An 18,173-nucleotide genomic window follows, 5' to 3' on the forward strand; every position below is an offset into this window, starting at 1 on the left:
CATGATTACCCGGACTAAACTTTATTTTCATTTGATCGATTGATTGATTGATTTATATGTGGGGTTTAACATTCCAAAACCACCATATGATTATGAGAGATGCCGTAGTGGAGGGCTCCGGAAATTTTGACCACCTCGGTTTCTTTAACGTGCTATTTTCATTTGCCGACATATGCACTGATCTAGATTACTAGTTCAGTGCGTAGTGATTACTGAACGACATGCACAAGCCGATTGTGCTTGTCGTTGAGTGTTCCTTTACCTTGTGGGTGGGTTATTTGCCGCTAAACCATGTTATTAAGCAAGTACCAACTAGGCCAAGATTCAGTATTGTTACAAGCTTTCTTTGTTTATCACGCTGTTTTTTTTTTCGCTAGCGCGGCAAGAAAGCCAAACAGGATCATCATGGGAATACAAACACGAGAAGCTAGAGGTTGGCTTGGGAACGACAAACGTGCTCATTACATTTTGCAGCGAAAGCTGTTATGAGATCACAACAAGGCTTGCGTGCGCTGTAACATGCATGCGCGGTGCAAGCGTACATTCCCATCAGGCGCCAGAGCATGTGATTGTCATCACTTCGTGGTTTGAAGCCGGCCACCCATCACAAAAGGCACGCAAGTTACTGTGTGTATTCTCTTTAAGACCACGTCGTGGTTGCAAAGCAAGTTCAAAAAAATTTCGCGCGCATAATTGCTCGTGCCTTCTGTAACATGCTAGCTATGCTCAGGCTTTAAGTTATAATTCCTGCTTTCAGCAATTGAACGCTGGAGCAGTCGCCTGAAATTTGTTGTTCAGAAATGTGGCCCAGACAAATTCAAAGTGTTGTTGTCTTCTGTTTTCAGTTAATTCACTAGAGATTCTGCTCGTCAATGAGCTTCTTCTCAACTTTAAAGTTTTTCTTGCTCTTTTTTTTAGGTATTCATTGGTGTTCGCGGTGCATGTTACGTGGGCCAGACGGGCACATGCCTAAACGAACGCATACGGGAACACGCCAATAATGTTCGTAATGGCGAAGATGGCTTCCATGCGCAACACGTGAGCACGTGTGGGTCCACTCCGCTGTTGTAAAAGACAACAGCTCTCGGCAAAATTAAAGAAGAGCACGAGCGTATAATCTATGAGGCTGCTCAGATGGCGCTGAAAAGGAGCGCATGCGCGGGTATATTAACGGCCTTCTTTTCAATAAATTGTTAGTTGGAAGTCAGCGCTTGTCCCGTCCTTTTCCTGTCCGCCGTGCATATTTTCGCGCTGTTAAACCTTGCGTTCTTGGTTCGCACTGGAAAAAGGAACACGTGAACTTCACTGGTGCAGTCGAGAGGATGTCCTTCTGAGAAGACTGGGACAACATCCATCGTTGTGGAAGACACGGGCTGAGACTCATCTGGGGCGTGAGCTGACGAGGCCATTGCGGCTGGAAGCGCGAGGTGCGCAGGTGGGTGTCTCTATTGGCTCGCAGCTTGTTACGACCAGCGGCATAACTTGCGTAGTGGCGAGGTGGGGGAAATGGAACACGACCAGAGTGGGGGGTTAACGGATGTGGGCTTGAACGCCGAGATGACTAGGGTCGCAGGAGAGCCTTCAGGGGGGTCAGGCTCTGACCAGGTGGCAATGTTACAAATGCAGCTACGTACTAAAGAGAAGAATCAGCAATGGAGCAGCTTAGAAACAACAGTGCCAATGGCGTCGCAAATACCGAGAGCGCAGAGGCAGCTCGGATAGAGGACAGGAGGCTGAAGTACCCGAGCCTGTTAAATGACTGACGCGTTGGTGCCTATGCCTACGCGGGAATCACTCGTAGTTCGACGACGTCGAGGCCACATTTGATTGCTATGATGTACCACTTGAGCGGATAGCGGGGCTATATACGTTCATGTCTTGGTTTTTCTTCAGTTTTTCTGTGTATTTTTGCAGTGCATCATTTTTCCTCTCATTTCGCTGTACTGTTTCTTCTCTTTATTTTGTCCTTGTATTTACTGATGTATATTTTATTTTTTTTTGTACTGGCTTCCCTTACTCAAGCCGTATTGGGCTATGTAAGCAATGATGAATAAATGAGCAAGGAAATTTATACATTGTGGGCGCGTTGCTTATAAACATACAGTGCTTGTAATCAGCCAAGTCATTTCATTGAAATTCTGCTTTATTTTTGAATTCGAGGCTCTGTCTTACTAATTTCTAAATTTTGAAAAACAGCGCGTAAACAAAAATGTGCCCTGTTTTCCAAAAAAAGAACACGTTATTCCAATTTTGTCCCAGTCCGTGCAAAAGGCGCTCAATTTCATTCGTATTCAATTTTTCCAAGCGTTGTCCCCATTCCATTGTGGGCTAGCGAAAATGTGTAGTGATTCCGGAGTTATTCCTGTTTCGGAGGGGCGCAACCCAACTTCGGTTAAAGAACAATACTCTTCTGTTTCCGTGGTGCTTCAGGCGATAAATTTTTGTTTTTATAAAGGCGACTTCAACTTCGTAGTCACTGAAGCCCGGGATGAAAGATGTTGAGTTTACGAGATGCGCAGAATTGCGAAAATACCAGTCTCAAATACCATTTTCACGGGTTCGGTTAGACGGGTTCCGTTAGACGGAGTAAGTATTAACCATGGTCTTCACTATTTTGTGAGCGTGACTACATGCTCGTAATACACAAGTATTATCGCTCCACTGAAGATCCGTTAAAAATAAGTCGCTGGTAAACAACATAACTTGACCTAAAACCTGAGAGATAATTTTGTTTAAAGCATGTAATAGTGCCATGCCAGAGTTTGATGATCGATGAACCACCCCGGCGGTAAGCGAAAAATGATCAGATGAATTCACCATACACCACACTGCTTCCACCACATCATCACTGATATCAAGCGTGGATGCCCCGCCGCGGTGGTCTAGTGGCTAAGGTACTCGGCTGCTGACCCGCAGGGCGCGGGTTCGAATCCCGGCTGCGGCGGCTGCATTTCCGATGGAGGCGGAAATGTTGTAGGCCCGTGTGCTCAGATTTGGGTGCACGTTAAAGAACCCCAGGTGGTCTAAATTTCCGGAGCCCTCCACTACGGCGTCTCTCATAATCATATAGTGGTTTTGGGACGTTAAACCCCACATATCAATCAATCAATCAAGCGTGGATGAGCACAGATCAGACCGAACAAGCAAGAAAACGCCGCCACCGAGGCTCAGCCTATCTTTTCGATAGGCAATGAAGTTATCTGGCAAACCTTCACTGTCGATGATGGATGCATTTAGCCAAGATTCTGTGCCTAATACTATATCCGCATTCACACTCTATTAAGACCGCAAGTTCATCCGCTTTATTACTCAGTTCGCGATTAAGACAACTACGTCGAGATGGGGACGTGTCTTGATTTCGGCACCACGTCATTGTTTATGACAGGAACCACTTCTTGCTTTACTTTGCCCCACCTGAGAACTCTGCCGTTTGTAATGAGCTATCATGACTTAGATATGCCTTATTATTTTTATTATCTATTTTTTAGTTTTCGCGTATTCCCACAGGTGCTAGCGCACGCTACGTGTCTTAGGCGAGTAATCCTTAGCAACACTGAAAGCTTTAACTTTTTTCGAGTTTAGTAGAACGTCTCGTTTTTCTTTGTAGAAGGAAAAATTACAATTGGTAGCTTAACCTTTCCAGTAAAACGACAAATACGGCGGGCTCGTTGAACCGACTCAAGATGAATTCCCAAATTATCTTTGCGAATCTTCTGGATTACTCTTTCTTACTGGTCGGGATTGTCAAGCCGATTAGTGTCGTCCACACTATAAAAAAACCCAAATTTGGCCCCCGGCTTCTGTCCTGTTTTGACCGATTTTTTCTGTAACTCGTTAACTTGTTTCAGAAGCCCCTGAATTATATCTAAAAGCTGCCATGCCAATTTACTGCCGTCCTGAATGTGGTCCTGCATGGTACCTAGGTTTTTGTTCATTTTTTTTATCATAGTTTTGCGAGCCGAGTTTCAATAGCGTCCAACTTATTCGTTATTTTATTTGGGTAGCATCATTGTGAGTCGACATGTTTCCTTCGACAATGCCATCAGAACCGGGGTTGTGTCCTACGTCTACGGCAAGAAGGAAAAGCAAGTACAGCACACTATTAGAAAAAAGGCCAATGCGGCTTTTGGACAGTTTCACCCGTACACGTTTTTCATTCGCGGGAGCAGTACATGCCATCGTGGGAGGAGCCGTCAATCTGTTCGATTGTAAATGAAATGACTCTTCCTTAGGGTGATACGGCAGTGGAATTCATTGCCAGATCCGGTTGGGAAAACTAAATCTCTTACTGAGTTTCCAAAAGCCATAAGCTCTATAGTGTTTTTTTCACTCTGTGCATTGACATTGAGATGACATATCTAAATTACGTGCCTTGCAATTAAACTATGTTTTATTATGTGTTTTATTAAGCTGTATAATACCTGTTTCAGCATTGATGCTTTCTTTTCTTGTTTCACTGATGAGCTTGCAATTATGATTTTCTTATCTGAATTTCGATACGTGTTGTGAAACGATATCTGTTCTTGTAACAAAGACTATCGTGTTTCTTCCATGCACATAAACCCCACATATCAATATCCTATGCAAGTTTCTGCTTAAGTATAATTTCTTTCCCATCCTGTAATAGCTCTCCGAAAAGGGCTGACACTATCAATAAATTAAATGTGATTATCTGAAAACATGCTTTTTTGTACTTATGCTCTTTTTTTTCTCAGCAATCACAACATCTAGAATTATAAATATCAGCTAGTATTTAGATAACCTAATAGACAATATGCTAAGCAGAATTGTTGTTGTGTGAGGAAACGCTATTCTGCAACATGACATCTAATAGCTATTATCAAGTGATAATCGGGTACCTGAAGTGAAATATTTGCAGAAAAAAATGAGCATTAAAATTTCCAGTGCTAAATCTGCTTCACTAAAAAGAGGAATGGCTCGTGATCACAGTGATAGTAAAATAATTGTTGTACCTTTTATAATTATACTGATAAAGGTGCATCAACTCCGCCTGAAATGCATTGGGTATAGAGCTTACTCTGTTCCCTCAACGTTGTTGCATTAGAATCATACATAAAAGCAAAATTTCAAACCTCAATACGGCGATAAACAACCTTCGGTTGGAACTCCACATGTGCCCCGTTTTCAAATAACGCAATTTTAATAATGTCGAAATATCAAGTTGTCTCGCACGAGAATACAGCAAAATACTTGAAAATAGAAAAAAAAAAAGATTTTCGAGATTTACTTCTGCGTGCATGGTAGCACATATGAGTGTTTTCACGGGCCGTTACTCAACTCGTGAATTGGCTAAGTTTATCAAGATTTATTGACGATATGTAGGATTTACTGTCCCAAAAACACCATATGATTATGACAGACGCCATAGTGGAGGGCTCCGGAAATACAAAGATTTATTGCGGTAACTATAAGATCACTGAAGGCTTTGTGTAGCCATACGAAACGAAGTAACGAGCTTTATTGCGACGAGGGATCTATAATCAAGAATGAGTAGGAATGATAGTAGAATTCACAAGCACGATAAAAGCCTACACAACACAGTCATCACGTGCTTGCCTCCGGGGCTCAGGAGACACGCTCGCGCCTACGCATGCGCGAGCAAATGATCGGGTGGCGTGCCAGAGAGAATCATTGTCTTCTTTGGTCACGCGTCGGGAAAGACGTGCTGGTTGCCCCAGTCGTAGAGGCCCCTGCCGATGGCGTTCGCGGTGAGCAGGACCATGCCGACGAGCACCATCTTGAGCACCATGCCCAGCACCAACTGCGCATAGAATGAGTATGCTTCACTGGTGCGGCCGCAAGACATTCTCTGTTTGCAGAGCCTGACATATATGTCTAAATCCGCTTTGCTGTCACCAATCGCGCCCTCGTTATCACTGCAGTATATACGAGATCTGTGCTGCGGCGTGGTGTTCTCCCTACGATGCAGTGGCACCAACAGTTTCACGATATTTGCAAACCTGCCAAGGCGTATACACCCTTACGGAAGGGACCACGATGCCATTTCGGTGAAGCAGTCGGCACAAAAAATCATGAAAACGGCGTGTCGTGGCAGTGAAACGTCGGCTTCGGCGTTGCACGGCCAGAATATGTGTGAAATGCATATTGCTGCGGTAGCTATTGACTGCTGCAAGGAGATCGTTTATAATGATTTTTTTTTTCGAATGCGCATTACGCTTATTACGATCGAACGTTCAGGGTGCTAAGGGTTGCTTTTGCGTTTGCATAACGGCGTTCATTATTTCAGAAAAAGCCATGAGGCAAAAGCAAGTTGGGCCATATATCTAAATGGCATGCAGAGACAGTTTGAAAACAAAGGTTTTCTTCTGGTAAAGAAATTCCGATCAATTGTAAGTGCTCGTAAAGGCTCACGCTGGCGCCGGCCTGAATGCATTTTCCGCAGATAAAACGGGATTACAATATTTACTGCCCAAGATGACTCGACCGACAATGTTTCGCTGAATACTGCAAAATGTTTCTTGGAAGTGGGTGTCTCGGTCGGTATTCCTTTTTTATTACTACACTTCTACCTTTCTTCAGCCTTTACAGAATGAAACAGTCGCCCTAATTTACAGAAGCGAGGTGTTTGGCTCCCCTCTTGCCCTAGTTTTAAGCTATTTATTTTTAGCCAAGTTCAATGGTGCCATGCCCGTTTACGCCCAGCGTCATATTCAAAATAAGTGCAAATTTTCAGACATGAAGACATTTTTATTGTGTAGGGTTCCTCATTAGTGCAATTTCATGAAGAATATAATCTGCTTGTGCACTACCCACGATGGACACGTTCCAACTCGCCCGTCTTTCAATAATATTGCAGAGAATGTGGTGACATTGTTTTGAACATGCGTAAGCGTTCATCCCCTCGAACTGACCATCGAAATGATGCTGAATAAGTTTCTAGACGTGAAATTTTTATTTAAAGATGTGTGGTCGTGTCGTTGTTATGCACCAAGAGCTAAAAAGGCGCTTAATTACGATTTCACAACAGCCGTTTAAAACAATGCATTCGGCAAGTAACATTGTCATTTACTGTAGAATAGTTTTAATAGGCAAGTTTAGCGAATCTAAAAGTTCGTATATTGTATTGCTCTGTTGGTGTCCGTAGGTACACTCCAGTGCATCAAAATCAATCGCGGCGTATCTTATAGGAACGCTGTACCTCGTTTTGATAAACCCAATGTAGCCGTCATTTTCAATATACATTCATTCTTAAAGCCTAAAGCAAATAAGTAGCTACTCGGGGTAACGCACAGGTCGTGTTTTCTGTGATTAAAAGCTGTAAAGTTTGCGTGGAAAAGAGTCGTGCAACGAAGCAAGTGAAGAGAATCCGACCAAACAAAGCTTTTCACCGTGCACATAGGGTGTAGTTTGTCGCATTTTGTTGTCATACAACCGGTACACGGAAAAGTACAGGAACAAGCTCTTGAATGGGCCCCACTCCGAATGTAATAAGACGCCTGGAAATGTTTTTCTTGCAATATATAGCCGAAAACGCCCGCGCGTACCTTTTTGACAAAACCGTAAAAGTTGGAAAGGTCGAGGGTGAAATCACCCGTTTGATAGACTATATTTCGATAGTTGTTGCAAAACTGAAACTTTCCTAACACTGTCCAATAAAGAACAAAATTTTTCGGCATGATTTAGAATTTATTATTCTCTATTTTTGTTTGACTGCTCTGTTTCGCCATCCTTCAGTTTGTCATAGCTGCCTTGTTATCTTCTTTTCTGGATGTACCGAGCGTAACGTGGACTTTGACGTTCACCTAAGGCTCGGATCGATCAATTATTTAAACTTTATTTTTTTTTTAGTTACGCCCGTCTGAGTCTGCCCTTCGTTGTTCTCGGCTTGGCCAGCCCTGCATTGTGAAGATGTCTCCACGCACCGCAGAGATGTCTGTTCATACAAAGAACACAATGCGTGCGACAAAGTGAACCAAAACCGTCACAGCCGGTGTTCGCCTTCATGATGAGTGCCTTGAGCAGCGAACACGTCGTTTGTGTACGTACGAGTCTGACGAAGGGCACGCGGCCAACGTCGTGCATGACCGCCATGGGGACGGAGACGGGCATGATGACGTTGCTGGACGCGCCCACGACTGCGGGGATGGCGTAGTACATCGGGTACATGTTCTTGGTCTCCGCCTGCGAAGCCAATCATTGGCACTGACAGTTTGCACGGCGTCGAGCCCCTCTGGTTTCTTTCACTTGCTTTGATCTTTGAGCTATTGTGCTGCACAGGGTGGTTCAAGAAATGCGTCCGAAGATACTCAAAAATATGCGGTACGGAATATTTCCTCGCTACCTTCATAATTACTTTTTTAACGTTGTGGTGGACATCTTAGGTTTACAAACATTGATCACTTCAATGATTGAAAAATTAAGTTAACATTTTACTTAGTGCACAGAGGTGGTCGGGCCGAATGAAACATTTCAAGCCCAATAAAACTTGTTGTTGGGCTAGTTGGTTATTCGTCATATTGTAAGATAGCTTAACCTCGACTCTCGCCAACACTCGCACAAACACTCCCACATCCAGCCGAGTAACACACACGGCACTCAGTGCTTACCAACTGTTTATTGCTCGTGAATGACCTCCTTATATGCATACAGGAAAATGCGCAAAGGCAAAAATGAACAGAGCTGCGCATGTGGGAAGCATTTAACCTGTGATGTATATAGCGCCACCACACAACAAAGAACAAGAAAAAATTAAACAAAAAAAGGAAATGTGAAAAGCAGATAAAGAAGCTAAAATCACTTAATCCTTGCCCCTAGAAAAGATTTTTTCTGTCGATGTATCACCAAACACGGCTCGCTGAAGCAGATATCGTTATTTTCTTTTCAATGAATATGCTTCCAATAGCAGACGTGCAGATAAATTCAGGTTCCTCTCAAGAACATGCGTATCTATGAATCGTGGTTTCCGCCCATATGCGGCAATATGTGCCACAAAATGTGCGTACTTGTCCTCGTTTTTCTTAACCTTTAGCGCATGCTCCCTAAGCTAATCACTTAAGCATCTCTCGGTTATGCCGATGGCCATAAGCGCGGTCGCCGAGTCGCTACTGCAGAAAATGAAACATGGAACACAAAGGGATGGAGCTGCTTGGGATCCATCGGGTTCCGAGCCTCAAGTGAAGCCGTACCTACTCAAGCTCCCCCATAACCTTTAGAAGGTCACGCCTAAGCATGGTGCGGCTGTGGTCTTTTCGGCGCTAGAAAAGCTACCAAAGTTGTGTACGCGCATTTTCAATGGCATGATACGCGGTTGCTGGAAAAAAACATGGGAACGCCGTTGTTAAATGTTTCATAAGAGTTGTATATTCTATTCCTTTATCCTGCGGAAACGTGTACATCGGCCAGCCAGCCAGCCAATCGCTTAGCTCGGAGTGCTCTCGTGATCATCCTCTTGACTTAGGGTAGACCAAAATTAGTATGTAAGAGTAACCCGCCATGGTGGTTTCGTGTCTAAGCCACTTAGCTGCTGACCCGCAGGTCGCGGGATCGAATCTCAGCCGCGGTGGCCACATTTTCAGTAGAGGCGAAAAAGGCCTAGATTTAGGTGAACATTCAAGAGCCTCAGTTGGTCGATATGTCCGGAGCCTTCAACTATGGTGTCTCTCATAATCATATGATGGTTTCGGGACGTTAAACCCCAACAAATATTACTATTAGCACTAGCATAGTAGGGTAACATGGTTCGACGATTATGGCTCGCTGGTCATGGCATGAACAATGTCACAATTCCATCGCTTAGTTCGGCGAATGTTTCCGCCAGACGAGCGGCACATACTCGGGGGGCGGGTATGTGCCGAAAGCGAATAATAAATGTCAGTGTCCCAGCAGGAATCGAACCCCAGCATTCTGCGTGGAAATGAAGAATAGCCTACCACAGACCCATGCAGATCTCGGAACTACTTTTCAAACTGACCCCAATGTTCGTGAACCGTCAATTGTGGTTGCAGTGCTGGCTATCCAGTTTTATAAACATTACATAAGTACTACTATGATCCCGTCAGTTTAACATTAATTGGAGTCAGATGTCATGCGGTGAAGTTGATTTATGTATAGCAGTGTCCCCGGGGCCACCATCCTCGCGAGCTTTTCGTATCGGTTGTTGCTAATTGTCATGTTGCTGTTGGCATCGCGACACGAGTGTAAAGAAGGGGTTACATAAAACATATGCGGCTGTTTAACGCATGTCTGTGCTTGCATTACGTCACTTCGCAGCGTTTCTGCGAAGTGACGTAATGATTTTGATCTGCGAAGTGACGACATTGATTTTTACTGAATTTTTACTGTTTTTTGTTTGCGTCTTTCTCGATTTTTCGGTCCCGGAGAAGATGATTTTTCGCTCACAACCTACGACGCCGACTCCGACGCCAGAATTTCTGCGAAACGAGCTTTTTAAGGCTATTCCTATCGTTAATACAAGAAAACTGAATCTGTGATACATAAGGCAAACCTTCCAACTTTAGCTTCACGTAGGGAAATAGCCAGTCTAAATTTTTATCTACTGTTTATAGGTATGTTCAATATTCATCCTCGGCGCTACTTGCGGCCTCCAGGTACAGTAACTTTGGTCCTCCCAGCCATACGTTGTTCGACCTTATGTGCCTGCAGTTGATGTTTACAAATACTTCTTTTTTGTCAAAACGATCGAAGAATAAAATAAACTAAACCCACAAATGCCTGAAGGTACGAATGCGCTCGCGAATTGCCAAGAAAAGCTACAGTCACTCGCTAGCTATTACCGACAACCGTATTGTAATGTATATTTTCAGAACAAAGTTTCCATGCTGCTGATTTGTCTCTCTCCCCCTCTCTCTCTCTCTCTCTCTCTCTCTCTCTATATATATATATATATATATATATATATATATATATATATATATATATATATATATATATATATAGTTTTCAGTTTGAATTGTCATGTTTGTACTCTGCTGTTTGTGTGGTGTTCTAAACTTTTTCACCCTGTAACAGCGCCAAGTGGCTCTCGGTATTGGAAATAAAATTATTAACAAATAAATGAAAGTACCCGGACCTCTCACACTTCGCCTTCGTCGAAAAGCCACTGTTGCCGGGTGCCACTCAAACTTAGCCGCGCTAAAGTAATATAAGAATTTGTTGCACCAACTCGCCCATTCGACAATACTTTGGCGTGGTGTTCATTTTCAATTTGCATTGACGGGAACACAAGCCACACAATAAGACAGGAGACGCAACACGTATAACTATACTCGGGGACAACTTTCTGTGGCAATTAAGGGAAAGCTATACGGGGACGGACCTACTGCGCCTGCACTCCTCCGCAAAGTCCGACTTGACTGGCTTTTCGAATGACGGCCGTGTTCGAATAATACCACAGCGTCGAACTTGCCACGCCTGCTTATACAGACATTTGCCAGTGAAATTCGACACAAGCTCCTTCAGAGAGTCGTTAGAATAGCTGGGGGGGGGGGGGGGACGCGCGCTCAATTAAAGGCGAAGACGCCATTTTGACTATGAGGTGCACCTAAAACGTGCAACTTTTTCAGACGTGCAAAACATGAAACTACACTTCATGAAGCAAAACAAATATGAACATCTCTTTCGTTCGCTGAGCGTCTCTTTATGAAAGCACCCTGTAGAGGATAAAGAAATGTTTTTTTTTAATTTTCACGTGGAAAACATTTCTGGAACAATATTCTTCAGCGGTGGCACTTTGTTTCCATAGCTTTCATTGCCACAGAAGGTTGTCTGTGAGTATAGCTACTGGAAACCGTTAGTTTCATCGAACCCCAGACGTGTGGAAGATAGGGCGAGTTGATTGTCCTGCTTGCGCGTCACGGGAAACAAGAAACGACACTGATGTCCTCCCTGAGTCAGGTGCTGAACCAGTTCGAGAACCCCAGAAATGCGCGGTTCACCTTGCAGATAGGCTTCCTGCCATTTCTGCCTGTTCCCGAAAACTCGCAACAATATTCAGTAGCGGCGTAGCCAGGGGGCGGCGTGATTCGCCCATGAGAAACGCCGTTCAGATGTGAGCACTACAGTTATGCGTAATGGATACCCACGATGTCGTTCACGATGGGCATCATGAGCATGCTGAGCGTGCGGTTGTCGGTGGCCTCGGCCAACACGGATGTGATGGTGGCCAGAATAGCCTGCACCTCAATGTGCGACCGCGCTCTCCAGAAAGCCGGCCTGAATAACATCTTGAACAGCTGAGGCAGCAAGTCGTACTCCTGCGTGTGCATACCAAATCGCCAATTTACTTATGCCGTCGCACATGTCGACATATTTCGATAACTTTGATTTATGAATGCGCGTTTCAACTGGCGGAACAGTCGTGCAGTTCAGTAATCATTAGCTGTGATTTCTCCCCTGAGTTACTCATCAAAATAATGTCATCAGCGAATCGCAGGTTACTAAGGTACTCTCCATTAACTCTTATCCTAACTATTCCCTGTCTAGGTTCCTGAATAACTCCTGTGAGAGGTCGTGTCTCTCTGCCTTACACCCTTATTTATTGGGATTCTCGCACTTTTTTTGTGGATAACTATGGTGGATCCGCTGTAGATTTCTTACGGTATGTTTACGTAGGGTTCGTCAATGCCTTCAATCGGTAGTGCCTGCATTACTGCTCTTGTCTCAACTGAGTCAAACGCATTCTCGTAATCTATGAAAGCTATGTAGAGGGGTAGGTTGTATACAATGCATTTCTCTATCACCTGAGTGATAGTATGAATATGGTCCATTGTGGAGTACCGATTTTTGCCTATGCACACGTCTGACTTTACAGCTTTTAGGCTTCTGCCGATTTCTATACCTCCTGATGTCGGTTACCTTTTGCTTATTGATTAACTCGAAAGCTCCACTACTCCTACTTTGTCGGTTGCGTCTGAGGCTTTCATCGTTTGTCATCTCTTAATAAAAATTTCTCATCGCCTGAGATAGTTTCCCAGTTTCAGATCTAGTGCCAGTTTCCGGTCTCTAACTTCAATTGCACGCTCTTTCATGAGATTATCGTTCATTCGGTCACCGCTCATTATCTCATTTAGTGTCTCGAATTGATTTTGAAGCGAAACTCTGTATTCCTGTATTTGTACTCTCACCGGCAGTTACCTAACTGGTTTCTTACGTATCAGTTTTTGTCTTTTTTATATCTAGGTGAATACCAGCTCTTACCATTCTATGGTCACTGAATCTGATCTTGGCAGCTACTTCTACATCCTGTACAATGCCTGAGTGTACACACTGAATGAAGTCTATTTCATTTTTAGTGTCGCCATTGGGACTTCGCCACGACCACTTATGGTTGGCTCGTTTTCTCAAGGAGGTATTCAAGATTCGTAAATTATTGCGTTCTGCGAACTCCACCTACAACTGCGAACGTTCTGCGAACTCCCCTCTGGCATTTCTAGAGCCGATTTCGGGGCCTCCAACCTGTTTCGTACCTACTTTGCCATTAAAGTCGCCCATCAGAATAGTATACTGTATGTTTGCGTTATTAATGGCTGACTCTACGTCTTAATAGAAGCGTTGAACGAAATGATCATCATGGCTTGATGTAGGCGCGTAGGCCTGTATTACCTTCATCTTGTACCTTTTGGTAAACTTAATTATGATACTTGCCACGGTCTCTCTCATTGATAGTATAGTATCCTCTATGTTGCCAGCGATATTGTTGTGTATGAGAAACCCCACCCCTAGTTCTTTTCTTTCGACAAATCCACGGTAGCATTGGACCTGTCCCTTCTTCAGCACTGTATAAGCCTCAGGTGTCCTCTTTTATCAACTAATTTATGGTAGTATAGGACGTGTCCATTCTTCAGCACCGTATAAGTCTCACGTGTCCTCCTAATTTCGCTGAGCCTAATTACACCCCATTTAACACCCTTTCATTCCTCGAATAGCACAGCTAGACTAGCCTCACTAGGTAGCGTTCTATTATTGAAGGTAGCCAAGTTCACATTCTAATGACGGGTTGTCCGAACCCAGAGATTCTTAGCAACCTCCGCTGCGTCACAGGTCTGACCACCGCCTTGGACAGTTGCTTCGCAGCCGCTTGGGACTGAGGGCCAAGGGTTAATTGCAGCGTTCATGGAAGGTTGTGGTCAGGTACTGCACCAGGGTGGCCAATCCTGCTCTGATGAGAGTGCATTACCGGCAGCTGGTCACTAGTGAGGCCGCACGCCAGTTCTTTTTTTTTTCTTTAGCTCTCGAATAGAGCTGAGGCGTAAAAATCAAGCAGTGTCTGATGCATGAACATCATGAGCCTATCTGATAATGGGAGTAGCAGATTGAGAAAGCTTTCGCTTTTTAACGGAAGAACCTTCATTTGTACTTACTACAGCGCAGATAGTCGTGTAAAAAGTAGCCTACATAAATATTAGTAATCCAAGAATGAAAACAAAATTTTCTATATGTTCCATTGTGTTGTTTCTTGTAGAGTTTTTCAGTGACAGCTGTTAAAAAATAACAATGAAGGTCTTTTTTTAGCGCCGTAGTTGTCCGCCGCCGGCGTACAAACCATCGTCGTGCAAAATAAAAATAAATTAATAAAAAACACCAAAGGCATAACGAAATTCGATCCCGGGTCCCCTGCGTACTAGCTGAGCGGACTGAACTACGCCAGTGCATAAAACTTCGTTGCAAACCGACAATAGGCAGACTTCATGCCGGGAAAGTAATCATGGTAATATGAGTAATCAAGCGTTTTATATAATAGCTTCACACATGCGCAATGAGCGGGTCGTCGAGTGCTCCAACCTATTACAAATGCCTTGGCCATAATTATTCATCGCCGTCAGCATCGAAGAATTTCACAAAATTCTTTGCAAATGTGTGGCTAGTACCACGCGTCTCCGAAGAATGACGCAGGATGGCGTACTGAATGCCTCCATACTGCACAAATTTATGATGATTTATGGTGTAGTGGGTGGCCTGCAAGTGTGCTTGCAGCAGTTACCCAAAGATTGTTTTAAAAATACCACCGCTATATTCACAAAGTGAATGATGTTAGAAGACCTTGCTCGGAGGTGCACGGGGCGTTTCTTGGCGAGGCCATCTAGCTGATGCGAATGTGAGAGCCCTGGCAAACAGTACAGTCACTTTTCAACCGACTGTATCAGTGTAGTTGGAACCCTATCTTTTAGAACTGTAAAATAGGAGATGCCGTCAATAGCACGCGCACAGTACTTTAGGAACAATTTTGCGCATTCATTACAAAGGAGACGCAGATGCGTCAGATCTACGTCCCTTTCCTTATGAACGAAAAAATTGGGCCATCTTTCATGCTAAAGCGCAGTGTTCTTTTACATTTCGCTTCTTTTTGTGTGTAAAGGTCATAATTCCACTTCTGGGAATGAAGTAATTGGTCTGCTCTGTGCTCGTTCTGTCCTTCTCATGACCCATCAACCTGCAGCCCCCTCTGAGCACGCACTTTTGCTGATGGTTGACTCAACGGCGAACTTTTTCCGCAGCAAACAGACGCACCTCAACGACCCTGGTGGCAACATGGACGCTCCCGAGGACGATGACAACGCCCCATGGCATCCGACGCCAGGCCTCGCGCACTGCCATCGCCCTCTTGGCGAACAGGGAGCCAAAAGCGCTCACCAGCAGCGCGCTCCACGTCAACAAGGTCAGCAGCGTCAGCCTGCACAGGGCAAAACGTAACTTTAAAGCAACCTTTCGCGAAACGCCAACCAAAGCACGAACGGTTTGGGAGGCATTTTTAGATGCGAAGCGGCTTATAGTCGTGCTGGGTCCAGTGTGCGGCGGGACCACCCCTACTGCGCATACGCGTCCACTCTCTCTCTCTTTCTTTTTTACTATGCTCCCCCTTACTTGCACCGACGCAGGAAGCGTCCGCACACCTATACGCTCGCTCCCCCTCTCTCCTCTAGGCAATCCTCCCCGCAGTATTTACACCATCAATGCGCATGCGCGTCTCATCTCCCTCCTCTCCTACGCTGCCCCACTCTCTCGCCTCGCAACGTCGGCGCAGGCATCTTCCACTAGGGAGTTTCTTCATTGAAAAAATTGATTGCTTGCGCTGCACAACCGTTCACTGGCCACCCCCATGCAGTATATAGGCACTGTATCTTGATTTTCAAGGTAGTGCCGGTGGGAGATTTTTCATGTTCGTTGTTGAACAATAAAATTTCGCAGCGTGCGCGTAAGCTGAAAATGGACTTGAAAGAAGTTTATGTAGCGCGAGGCGAAAAAACGGACACGGGAAGGAATAGACTGAAAGGACAGAGCGCTCTGTCCTCTCAGTCTATTCCTTCCTGTGTCCGTTTTTTCGCCTCGTGCTACATAAATTTCTTTCATATGCATCACCAACAAGCCTACATCGCCACTCTTGTTGAAAATGGACTGCGGGTTTCTGTGTCGAACCGGAGTCGTCTGTCTCTCACTGGCCACTAACAGCGATTGGCATGTTCCAGTAGGAAACACCGGCCTATCAATGCGTGCTTTCCACCTCCCCACGTTTCTCGCATATGCGACGCCGCGATGAGCGCCGACGTCCGCGTCAGCGCCAGTGTAACCATTTGACACCGCTGCTTCGCATCTACGCACGGTTCCCTTCAGCGGGACAATGTATAATTTTAGGGGTGAAGCACGTGGGTCGTGCTTCCGCGATGTATGTAGTTGTAGTAGTAGCCGTAGCAGGAGTAGTAGTAGTAGTAGTAGTAGTAGTAGTAGTAGTAGTAGTAGTGTGTCGTAGTAGTAGTGCGTCGTAGTAGTAGGTAGCCACCTCCACAGCCGGACTAGAGAAGCGGCACGCGCGCACTCATTCGAATTGAGGTGGAAACCCGTGCACGTTAATCATAAATGAAAAGATAGTTGCTTATGATGAAATAACCTACAGAGACGAGTATCAGCGACTTAATCTCCAACAAAATTTGCCTTTAATTTGATGCTTACTAAATAACTAGTATCTGAAGGACGCACTTTGAGCCCTATGTGACCAGAAAAGGATGTCACGTTAAACTCGTTGGGCGTAACCTATATTGTTTCAGCAAAGTTCAGAGAGAGTTGCGCCGCAGTGCCATGTACTAACGCGGCGGTGAAAATGGGGACTAGACACCAAGCGCAGGCCCTAAGAAAGTGCGCGCGTGTCGCTCCTCTAGTCTGGCCGTGGGACTTCTCGTTTAGTCCTTGGAATGTACGTTGGATGGTGGTACTTCTATATGATGAAAGATGGGGTACTTGGAGTGTTCACTAGATGAATGGACGGATGGGCAGACGCACGGACAGAGAGGCAGACAGATGCGCGGATGCACGGACGCATGGACGGATGGGCGCATGGGTGAACGGGCTGACGGACGGACGGATGCACGGACGCGTGGACAGACGGGTGGACGCATGGGCGATCTCACTGATGGACGCACGGAAGCAAGAACGAACGGACAGGCGGATGGAAGCGTACCGTACGCACTGACAGATGATTCACCCCACTCATCATCATGCACTCTGTGGATATGCTGTGATTTTTTCTCCTTCACTGAAGTATGCTATCGTACGCAATATTGAAGTATGGTACATAATCTGCAGCTAAATTGTCCAGTTAAGCATCCTCAGTTCCTCGCAACTCGAGAGGGCTCCTTAACAAACGGTAAGGGTGACAGGCTCTCCAGGTATTTTGTCAATATGGTGATTGGGCGAGTTGGTGATACACGACTGTTTTGAAAGGAGAGCGCACTACTTAGACGTGGACAGAAAGACGGGAACAAGCGCTTGTCCCTGTCTTTCTGTCCGCGTTTAAGTAGTGTGCTATCATTCCTCGAGGTATGTTCATCCGCACCTCGTCACATAATTTGACGTTGGAATGCGTACATCTTTCAGTTAGCAGTGGGGTCATTCCACGCCACCTGGCCCACCTTTTTCAAGAAATGCCCCCCAATTTTTTTCTCGCCTGAAAATAAACGTATTTCAATCAAACTTTCTGTGCACAAAGTTGTTGGGTTTCAATAGTACGCACTTTTTCTGCATTTTTGTTTTGTTCGACCACCTTAGGGTGCTGCAGATGTCTCAATATAGGCGAAGGTGTCATATTTGCAAAGTTCAGGATTTTACTTTAGCACCTAAGCGCCGCACGCAGGCAAAACAAAAGTTGCGGGAATAGTAAGTTCTATAGAGCGTTCTATAAAAAT

The 18,173-nt window shown here is 44.9% G+C and overlaps 1 protein-coding gene across 1 annotated transcript in view; it reads left to right on the forward strand.

The window, feature by feature from the left end:
• Positions 1–5,654: 5,654 nt before the first annotated feature.
• The window catches only part of LOC142803582 (uncharacterized), a 118,652-nt gene continuing 106,133 nt past the window's right edge, over positions 5,655–18,173 (forward strand). The window contains exons 1-2 of the mRNA XM_075888805.1: positions 5,655–5,797; positions 15,495–15,655. Of these exons, the coding sequence (XP_075744920.1) occupies positions 5,794–5,797; positions 15,495–15,655 (165 nt within the window). The 5' untranslated portion in view covers positions 5,655–5,793. The remainder of the gene's footprint in view (positions 5,798–15,494; positions 15,656–18,173) is intronic.

This window comes from Rhipicephalus microplus, chromosome 3 (genome assembly GCF_043290135.1).
Source record: "Rhipicephalus microplus isolate Deutch F79 chromosome 3, USDA_Rmic, whole genome shotgun sequence".
NCBI lineage: Eukaryota > Metazoa > Arthropoda > Arachnida > Ixodida > Ixodidae > Rhipicephalus > Rhipicephalus microplus.